Here is an 11,663-nt window from a genome sequence, read left to right on the forward strand (position 1 = left end):
ACACAAAAATAAAACTGATGCACACAAAAACCGGATGCGCACACACAGAAAACTGATGCACACAAACAACTGATGCACACAGAAAGAAAACTGATGCACACAAAAAGAAAACTGATGCGCACACAAAAAACTGATGCACACAAAAAGAAAACTGATGCACACAACTGATGCACACAAAAAGAAAACAGATGCACACACAAAAAACTGATGCACACAAAAAGAAAACTGATGCACACCAAAAGAAAACTGATGCACACAAAAAGAAAACTGATGCACACAAACTGATGCACACAAAAAGAAAACTGATGCACACAAACTGATATACACAAAAAGAAAACTGATGCACACAAACTGATATACACAAAAAGAAAACTGATGCACACAAACTGATATACACAAAAAGAAAACAGATGCACACAAACTGATATACACAAAAAGAAAACTGATGCACACAAACTGATATACACAAAAAGAAAACTGATGCACACAAACTGATGTACACAAAAAGAAAACTGATGCACACAAACTGATGTACACAAAAAGAAAACTGATGCACACAAACTGATGTACACAAAAAGAAAACTGATGCACACAAACTGATGTACACAAAAAGAAAACAGATGCACACAAAAAGAAAACAGATGCACACAAACAGATGCACACAGAGAACAGATGCACACAAAAAGAAAACTGATGCACACAAAAAGAAAACAGATGCACACAAAAAGAAAACTGATGCACACAAAAAGAAAACAGATGCACACAAAAAGAAAACTGATGCACACAACTGATGCACACAAAAAGAAAACTGATGCACACAAAAAGAAAACTGATGCACACAAAAAGAAAACAGATGCACACAAACAGATGCACACAGAGAACTGATGCACACACAAAGAAAACTGATGCACACAAAAATAAAACTGATGCACACAAAAACCGGATGCGCACACACAGAAAACTGATGCACACAAACAACTGATGCACACAGAAAGAAAACTGATGCACACCAAAAGAAAACTGATGCGCACACAAAAAACTGATGCACACAAAAACAAAACTGATGCACACAACTGATGCACACAAAAAGAAAACAGATGCACACAAAAAGAAAACAGATGCACACACAAAAAACTGATGCACACAAAAAGAAAACTGATGCACTCCAAAAGAAAACTGATGCACACAAAAAGAAAACTGATGTACACAAAAAGAAAACTGATGCACACAAAAAGAAAACTGATGCACACAAACTGATGTACACAAAAAGAAAACTGATGTACACAAAAAGAAAACAGATGCACACAAAAAGAAAACAGATGCACACAAAAAACAGATGCACACAAAAAGAAAACTGATGCACACCAAAAGAAAACCGATGCACACAACAACTGATGCACACAAAAAGAAAACTGATGCACACAAAAAACTGATGCACACAAAAAGAAAACAGATGCACACAAACTGATGCACACAAAAATAAAACTGATGCACACAAAAACCGGATGCGCACACACAGAAAACTGATGCACACAAACAACTGATGCACACAGAAAGAAAACTGATGCACACAAAAAGAAAACTGATGCGCACACAAAAAACTGATGCACACAAAAAGAAAACTGATGCACACAACTGATGCACACAAAAAGAAAACAGATGCACACACAAAAAACTGATGCACACAAAAAGAAAACTGATGCACACCAAAAGAAAACTGATGCACACAAAAAGAAAACTGATGCACACAAACTGATGCACACAAAAAGAAAACTGATGCACACAAACTGATATACACAAAAAGAAAACTGATGCACACAAACTGATGTACACAAAAAGAAAACTGATGCACACAAACTGATGTACACAAAAAGAAAACAGATGCACACAAAAAGAAAACAGATGCACACAAACAGATGCACACAGAGAACAGATGCACACAAAAAGAAAACTGATGCACACAAAAAGAAAACAGATGCACACAAAAAGAAAACTGATGCACACAAAAAGAAAACAGATGCACACAAACTGATGTACACAAAAAGAAAACAGATGCACACAAAAAGAAAACAGATGCACACAAAAAGAAAACAGATGCACACAAACAGATGCACACAGAGAACAGATGCACACAAAAAGAAAACTGATGCACACAAAAAGAAAACAGATGCACACAAAAAGAAAACAGATGCACACAAAAAACAGATGCACACAAAAAGAAAACCGATGCACACAAAAAGAAAACTGATGCACACAACTGATGCACACAAAAAGAAAACAGATGCACACAAAAAGAAAACTGATGCACACAACTGATGCACACAAAAAGAAAACAGATGTACACAAGAAGAAAACTGATGTACACAAAAAGAAAACATGCACACAACTGATGCACACAAAAACCAGATGCACACAGAGAACTGATGCACACAAAAAGGAAACTGATGCACACAAAAAGAAAACTGATGCACACACAAATAAAATGATGCACACACAAAAGACTGCCCTCTGGGTTGCTGCTTTTTCCCAGAAAGTTGCTACTGCAAACAGAAAAGCAACAAAGTTAATTGTTAAAGCTAGAACGCAAAGCATTATGGTAGTTATGGAGTTTGTAAAGCCACAACAAAAATGGCCGCCATGACAACGCGGGAAATGGGAAAAAAACTCATGTAAGTATTTTTTTTTTTTTTTTTGTTTTTTTTTTGTTTTTTGTTTTTTTTAAACCTTGTTCCTGTTTTGTATCATTGTATGTTATGTAGTGTTATGGATGTGATTGTCTTTATGTGTTCATCTGATTGTAACAGCGTCTTTGGGTTACTGAAAAGCGCTTTAAAAATTCCATTTATTATTATTATTATTATTATTAATTTTGGTTAAGTTAAGTAATTTTATACTGTTTTCCCTTATGCTAACTATATGCTTGTATAAATTTAAACTACTGATTATTAAGGCAGGTAGTGTCGCAGTCACACAGCTCCAGGAACCTGGAGGTTGTGGGTTCGATTCCCGCTCCGGGTGACTGTCTGTGAGGAGTTGGTGTGTTCTCCCCGTTTCCGCGTGGGTTTCTTCCGGGTGCTCCGGTTTCCTGCCACAGTCCAAAAACACACGTTGCAGGTGGATTGGCGACTCGAAAGTGTCTGTGTTGCCCTGTGAAGGACTGGCGCCCCCTCCAGGGTGTATTCCCGCCTTGCGCCCAATGATTCCAGGTAGGCTCTGGACCCACCGCGACCCTGACTTGGATAAGCGGTTACAGATAATGGATGGATGGATGGATGGATTATTAAGGTTGAGTTAGCCCAGAAGCTCAATGTTGTATTGCAACTCTTCGCTTCCACCTTAAATTACCTGATGCTGGATTATAACTAACTCCTGAAAGTTTTCCCTATATCTTGGAAAAGATTTTAATGTGTGAGCAATCACTTTGTGCTGACTATATGCAGTTGTATTGTTTAACATTCAGCTTCTGACTTGTGTTCACTAAGAAGCGTTTAAATTTTTCGATTCCACCTTAAGTAATGCAGCAGTAACTTTAGCTGTTACTGCCAAAGCATTTAAGGTGGATTTGAAAGTAATACGTTTGGACAGGAGTAATTCAGCAGGGTAGGCTGGCTCACTGTGGTTACATGTTTGTTGATTATTAATATATCAAAGATAGTTGGAAAGGAAAGTCTATGTATTATTTGGACAAAAAATTACAGAAACCTTATATGGACAATAAATATATAAATAATATAAAATGCATTATTCATAAATGGAAATGTTTTTAATGCGTGTAAAATAGGTGGTGTTGATTCTCAGAGTGGTTTATTATTTTTATATCCATCCATTGTGAGATGTACATTATATATTGTACATTTAGAATCATTTTGAATCTGCATGCTGGTCAGCCAGCTTTTACACAGAATTCTGAATTGAGCAGTTTGTGGATTTACTCGAGGAAGTACACTATGATGGCAGTCATGCACACCAGTGCTTGATTTGCTTCTGTTTCATGGCAGTTCTGCAGCAGGAGGATCTGGACCTGTGCAATATTCAGTGGAACCTCCACAGTGTTAGACCATCTTGGCAATTTCACTGTCCAGGAGGTGTGCCTGATGAACTCTACAGCCTTCCTCACGGGTATTTAATCATTTACAGTTAACATTTAAGGGAACAGCTGATCGTCTTGACACATTTAAATACAAAATCATGGGCTTTAAGCAGGGAGTACACCTGGGCGTACAGGTAATGATCATGGTTGGCTTGTGTGCTATTGTGAGAGTGATCAGTACGTCATAAAACCACAAGTCAATTTTATCCATTGACCAAAAAGGACCACTGAAATTGTACAACTTTAGACAGTGGTCAGTCTCTTGCTCTGCATACTCTCATTCTGCCATCATTCTCCCTGTTATTTACCAGTCATGCCAAAAAGGTATGATTTATTTTGTGGATCATTTTTAGCACTGCAGTGACATTGATTTGGTGGTGGTGGGTTAGTGTGTGTTGTGCTGGTGTTGTGTGTGTGTGTGTGTGTGTGTTGTGCTCCAGCTGTTGTGAAAGACACAGCTGGAGTTTTTAAATCCCTCAGTCCATAAACCAAAAACATCAGCTGACCATGTCCTATGTCCACTGATGAAGGGCTAGAGGATGACCAACACAAACTGCAGCAACAGATGAGCTATTTTCTATGACTTTATTTTTACAAAGTGGACCAACAAGGTAGGAGTGTCTAACAGAGTGGACAGTGTACTGGACCTGCACTGCTGTACCTGATCCACTTGTACCAGCACAACTAACACACCACCACCAAATCAGTGTCACTGCAGCACTGAGAATAATTCATTCATTGTCTGTAACCACTTACCCAGTTCAGGGTCGTAGGGGTGCCGGAGCCTACCCAGAATCACTGGGTGCAAGGTAGAACACACCCTGGAGGGGGCGCCAGTCCCTCACAGGGTGACATACACTCTATGGACAAATTTGAGGTGCCAATACACCTACCAACGTGTGTTTTTGGACCATGGGAGGAAACCCCCGCGGACAGGGGGAGAACACACCACACTCCTCGCAGACAGTCACCCGGAGCGGGACTTGAAGTCACAATCTCCAGGTCCCTGGAGCTGTGTAACTGAGACACTACCTGCGGCACCACTGAGAATGATCCACCACCCAAATCATACTTGTTCTGTGGCCTGAGTGTTCAAGGACAGGGTCAAAGAGGGCAAACGTTGTATGGAGAGAAAAACATTGACCACCAGAACTACAAAGTGATTTGGTGTAGATCATATTAGACCTTAAATGTAAATACAAGGTAGGTGTTCATAATCGAGTGATCGTTCATAAACATACATGAATAATCAGTTTGGGCTGCTGTTATATTTTGTATTGCACAAACGGAGGGTCTTCTTAATTGGACATTTATAACACAATGTTCTTGAGGTTTATGGGCCACATAAACGTTTGTGCATGTTGCCATCAACATACAAATAATACTTGATCATTAGTGAATTTTACAATTTTATATATATATATATATATATATATATCAGTGGCGGATGCTGGTCTATCAAGGAGGGGAAGCTCAATTTCGGCCTACATCATAAAATGTGTCGGTTTATTTATACATAAATTCTACCCTCCATTCCTTTTTAAGAAAATGATCTGTGACCCTGTCGTACCAACAAGGCGTCTTTTCCAGGGACTTGACTAGTGTCCTCTCAATGGCCAGCAGAGCTAGGCTGCTTAAACGGCCTTGGCCCATGTGAAGTGTGTCCGCCTGTGCTCCCACGGATCTTTAATCCAAGGGTTTGCTGATTCGCTCACTTTGCTGTCAATCAAAAAGGGAGACAGATCATCCAATCATCATGCAGAAACTGAGCGTCCGGGCCAGCCGAGGCCAGCCCACTGCCCCATAGACCCCCAGAGACGCTGAGCGTCCGATGGGCGGGACAAAGCCCAGCATTTATCCAATGACTCGTCTCGTTTCGCTGCACTTCGCTGCTTCGCTATTGAACTCTGTGTACGCTCAGCGTCCTCACTGTTTAAAGCACCATGAAGGGAATGATTGAGAGGAAAGCCGCGTCTTTACCAGTGATAAGAAGCTGATTCTGAACAAAAGTTGAGCGCGTTGTAGTGCATATTTATTCAATGACATGTACACACAACAGTATATATTTGATCACTTATTTTTTTACATTTTATGGGAAGCTGAGCTTCCCTTGCAGTCTTAGAGCAATCACCTCTGATATATATATATATATATGTGTGTGTGTATATATGTATTTTTTTTTAATCAAAATTGTCTTTGGCTGGATAAATTCTTTGAATTGAATGAACCTGAGCTGAAACATTATTGGACATATTACCTGTTTATTTAGTGCCTAAAAAACTTGCTAAACCTTCACATTAAAACATTTCACACATTTAAACGTCTCTTCAGTCAACTGCACTTACCTCTAAGAAGGAACATTTATTATCCCATATACAGCTTTGTACAGAACAGCACTGTAGACATGTATCAATGCATGTTAATATTTCTGAAAATATTTGGCTTTTTTTTTTTCCTTGTGTATTTGCAGACATGGTGGATTTATTGGCCACAGATCTTGAGCTCCAGCCATTCCACGAGATTGCAGAAGTACCACCTCTGTGTTGGGATGAAATTATGCAAGAATTGTTGGAACAGATGTTTACCAGAAACCAACTAATTCATCCCCAAACCTGGAAGGAAGCCATTCAGTTTTACTTAAATCTTAAGGACATTTGTGGGCTGTAGGCTACACATTTAAATGTGATGTGACACACACCAAATAATTAATTATGAACATTCATTCATGCAAAAATCTAATCAGCCTATCAAATGTAATACATCAAATTATTCAAATGTGTCATTAGCTTCAGGGTGTGTTATCAAGCATCATAACTGTACAAATATGTTCTCATTTAGTGTGCAGGTATAGGTTGTTTTGACAAAAGGAGAAACTTGTGTTACAATTAAGTGTACAAATGTTTGTGTTGAACCATATTTTAAGTATATGCAGGGCCCTATGTAACTTAATTCCATCCATCCATCCATTATCTGTAACCGCTTATCCAATTTAGGGTCGCGGGGGGTCCAGAGCCTACCTGGAATCATTGGGCGCAAGGCGGGAATACACCCTGGAGGGGGCGCCAGTCCTTCACAGGGCAACACAGACACACACACATTCACACCTACAGACACTTTCGAGTCGCCAATCCACCTGCAACGTGTGTTTTTGGACTGTGGGAGGAAACCGGAGCACCCGGAGGAAACCCACACGGACACGGGGAGAACACACCAACTCCTCACAGACAGTCACCCGGAGTGGGAATCGAACCCACAACCTCCAGGCCCCTGGAGCTGTGTGACTGCGACACTACCTGTAACTTAATTCTTTAAATTTAAAAATTTTTAAAAATGTTTAAATCTTTTACTGTGGTTATACCATAGACAGCATGCTTATCATGTCATATTCTGGATTATAAGCTGTATATAAACCTTTCTAATGTCTTAGTCTTTGTGTTTTGAGAAATTTATTAATGAAACAAAATTCTCCCAAATTAGTCAAAAATCATCTTAAATAAAATCTTTTTTGTCTGAAAGCTTCGTTAATATTTTAAGTTTTAATTCACAGTTGTTGGGAATGATGTAATCACTTTTGATATTAAGAGTCCAACAGAAAAATATTTTCCTTAAATATGAATAAAAAAAAAAAAACAATTTCCTTTACATAACCCCAAAGATAAAAGTCTAAGGGGGTCACCCCTTAAAATGATCCACAAAATAAATCACACCCCTTAAGTAAATTATTAAGTGACATTAATAATGTCAATAAACCGACAAACATGTAACCATAGTGAGCCAGCCTGCCCTGCTTAAATTACTCCTGTCTGAACTTTCAAATCCACCTTAAATGCTGTGGCACTAACAGTTAGCTAATGTTACTGCTGCATTACTTAAGGTGGAAACAAAAATCTTAAATGCTTCGTAGCAAACACCAGTCAGAAGCCGAATGTTAAACAATACACCTGCATATAGTCAGCAAATCATGGCCAAGATATAGGAAAAAGGTTCCAGAGTTAGTTATAATCCAGCGTCAGGTAATTTAAGGTGGAAGCGAAAAGTTGCAATACAACATTGAGCTTCTGGGCTAACTCAACATTAAGAATCAGTAGTTTAAATTTATACAAGCATATAGTTAGCATAAGGGAAAACAGTATAAACTTACTTAACTTACTCAAAATTAATAATACTTACATGAGTTTTTTTCCATTTCCCACGTTGTCATGGCGGCCATTTTTTGTTGTGGCTTTACAAACTCTATGACTATGATAATGCTTTGGTGCTAGTTTTAGCAATTAGCTTTGTTGCTTTTTTGTTTGGAGCAGCAACTTTCTGGGAAAAAGCAGCAGCCCATCTCTGCAGAAAGAGGGCAGTCTTTTTTTGTGTGTGTGTGCATCAGTTTATTTTGTGTGCATCAGTTTTGTTTCTGTGTGCCTGTGTGTTTCAGTTTTGTTTCTGTGTGTATCAGTTTTGTTTCTGTGTGCATCTGTTATGTTTTTATGTGCATGTGTGCATCAGTTTTTTTTTTGTGTGTGTGCATCAGGTTTTTTTGTGTGCATCGATTTTTAATTTTCTCTTTTTTTGTGCATTTGCCCTTCAGGGCCACCGTAAATAACACTGTCCAGTGTATATTATGAGCGATATATAGGTTTTATCATGTAGTCAACAACATTTTACACACATTTTACACCCAATTGTATTGATCATTTGACCAATGTGACGTGACCAATGTGAATTTTCCTCGGCTCAAAAAGTCTGTGTGTGTGCTTTTCTGTGTGAAGAGAGAGAGAGACAGAATGAATGGTGTGTACATGTGCTTGTCTGTGAGAGGAGACCGGGAGGGTATAAGATGTTTTCACAACTGTACTATAAATGTGAAATACACACAGAAACAGGCAGGAGGAGCTCAGGAGACAAAAATGTTTTAAAAATATATTAGTCCTTTAAAAGCATTACAAAATGGAATGAATTGCCTTGGTTGACTGTTTTCAATTGTTAAAGACAATGGATATTGTCATTCATTCTCTCCTGCAATTCTATTTTGTAATTTAATATATATCTCTATATATGTATATATTTTATATATTTGTTATTTTATTAGAATGACTTTTTGTGCTTACTTTCATTTTGGTTTGTTTATCTTAACACATGACAGTGAATGTAAGCACAAAAAGGGAAAAAAAACACCCACTACAAATAAATAAATAGAAAGTTTTAAAAATGTAATTTCCAGTCCTTATTAAGTCTGAACATCACATACACTTGACAAAATTCAAATGTATACTTTACAGATTAAAGCTTTAAAATCTTATTTAATAAAAAGATGGAATGTTGTTACCTTTGCAACATCTTGTCCACATCTTGAATCATTTCAAAAATCCTGAGTCTTGCTTCTTCCAAGTCTTTTACAGCTTCTGTTGTTTTATTTTTTTCAATTGCATTGATCAGCTTGGGAAGCAATGAAGAAACTAAGTTTTGGCTGCGCTCCACACACTGCAGTGGAAGGAAAAATATGATATATGTAAATGCTACTTTATTTAATTCTTAGCTGATATCTTAATTAAAAGGTGCAACCTAAAATGCATCATGTGTTAAGAAGCGAAACTGAACTGATTTGAATTAACCAGTCCAAAACAAACTTAGTTTAAATGAATAAAAGTAATATTTCACATCAGTTCATTTGGGATATTATTATGTCTTTGTAAACTTGCTTTAATTATATTTTACAGTGTTCTTGAATTGTTTTGTGTTTCTTATATTTTTTGTTTTTTAATTTGATCACAAATATAGCATCAATATGAAGTGAAGTGGGCAGCACGGTAGTGCAGCAGGTTAGTGTCGCAGTCACACAGCTCCAGGGACCTGGAGGTTGTGGGTTCGATTCCTGCTCCGGGTGACTGTCTGTGAGGAGTTGGTGTGTTCTCCCTGTGTCCGCGTGGGTTTCCTCCGGGTGCTCCGGTTTCCTCCCACAGTCCAAAAACACACGTTGGTAGGTGGATTGGCGACTCAAAAAAGTGTCTGTAGGTGTGAGGGTGTGAGCGAATGTGTGTGTGTTGCCCTGTGAAGGACTGGCGCCCCCTCCAGGGTGTATTCCCGCCTTGCGCCCAATGATTCCAGGTAGGCTCTGGACCCCTGCGACCCTGAATTGGATAAGCGGTTACAGATAATGAATGAAGTGAAGTGCTTTTATTTGTCCAGATGTGAAAATGTGAAAACCTCATTACATTCAGAGGGCTTGTAAAGGAAAACCAAGTTACTATTGAAAAAAAAACCTTCAGAAGAAAGACCCTGGAAAGAAATAGCATCAAATATTATGTTAATTATTCATTGTCAAACAAGTCATATTCATACTAAAATCTGCTTGGCCATGGACAAGTGCTAAGGTCCAATATTGGGATCCTTATAAACCACAGCTTAATAGTACAACATGAAAATACTCTTCTGAAACCCCACTGACATCCATGTGATAAGACTGGTGGTATGCTGATGTGAGCAAGAACATCAGGGGTCCTGCACCTTTATTATTTGGACCTTTAATTACTATTACAGTGTTCATATATACTGAAATGTTAGCACCTATGATGCTGCCTCTACTGGTTTCTGTCATGAGGTAAACACATGTTACTTTATGTAGGAACTGATTTAATAAAATTTAAACACAGGGGAATTTGAAAAGGTGTAAGGTACCTTCAGCATGACCGCTTCAGAAGATTTAAAGAGAAGCTGGGTTTCCACAGCTCGCATCCTAAGGAGCCTCTCCAGTTTGGGGAATTTACCCAAACACAGGTAGGAGAGTTGAAAGAGAAGAGAGATCTGCTGCGATGAGGGGAGAAGTTCATCAATGAACCCAGGTCCCGATGTGAGTGGCACGATTTCTGTGATTTTCACAAAAAATAAATGAATAATTGAATCAGCACGTATTTTAGTTATTAAAGAACATAACGTAAAACAAATCTTAAACTGTATTAGACACCTTAAAAAATGACATTAGAATACATTAAAGTATTGGTATGGTTTTACTTGCCCTTGCTGTCAGCCATTGTATGTAAAGGTGGATTGGTGATGGGTGGTGTCCTAAAAATCGATGATTCAAATATTTAGTGGATGGAGAAATGTTAAAAGGTGACAAAAGTTATGAAGCTACTGAGAGAAGCTTACGTGCAGAGCTTTAACCTTCTTCAAGGTGTAGACAACTGAGCCCTCACTGAAGCAGTTTTATACCACAATGCCCCTCCTCCTGTCACAGTCAGAGCATTTATGAAATCTGACACTCTCAACAGGAACTGTTTATTTTAACTGACACCACATGTGAAATACAGACTGATTCTGTCATAGCTATTTCATCTTTTTTCCACATGTATCACTAAGTACTTTTTTTATGAAAGAATGTTTTTATTTCATTGATATGACAAAGAAAATGTTTCAGTTTTTAAAATGTTATTCTTAAGTTCCATCATGTTGCTTGTAGGTCCACAAATGGTTTAGCCTTAGCAAGGTTATAAAAGAATGACAGAACACATGAACAAATCAGAAGTGGGTGTGAAAGGAAGAGGTTCAGGAAAGGTTGTATGCCTTTGTTGGTGAAGTTGATCAGCGC

The 11,663-nt window shown here is 38.2% G+C and overlaps 1 protein-coding gene across 1 annotated transcript in view; it reads right to left on the reverse strand.

The window, feature by feature from the left end:
- Positions 1-11,234, reverse strand: part of LOC136695678 (chromosome partition protein Smc-like) — a 37,391-nt gene extending 26,157 nt beyond the window's left edge. The window contains exons 1-4 of the mRNA XM_066669899.1: positions 11,225-11,234; positions 11,091-11,140; positions 10,754-10,941; positions 9,405-9,559 (exon numbers count right to left, since the gene is read on the reverse strand). Coding sequence (XP_066525996.1) covers positions 9,405-9,559; positions 10,754-10,941; positions 11,091-11,106 — 359 coding nt within the window. The 5' untranslated portion in view covers positions 11,107-11,140; positions 11,225-11,234. The remainder of the gene's footprint in view (positions 1-9,404; positions 9,560-10,753; positions 10,942-11,090; positions 11,141-11,224) is intronic.
- Positions 11,235-11,663: the final 429 nt, after the last annotated feature.

The sequence above is a fragment of the Hoplias malabaricus genome, chromosome 4 (genome assembly GCF_029633855.1).
Source record: "Hoplias malabaricus isolate fHopMal1 chromosome 4, fHopMal1.hap1, whole genome shotgun sequence".
Classification (NCBI taxonomy): domain Eukaryota; kingdom Metazoa; phylum Chordata; class Actinopteri; order Characiformes; family Erythrinidae; genus Hoplias; species Hoplias malabaricus.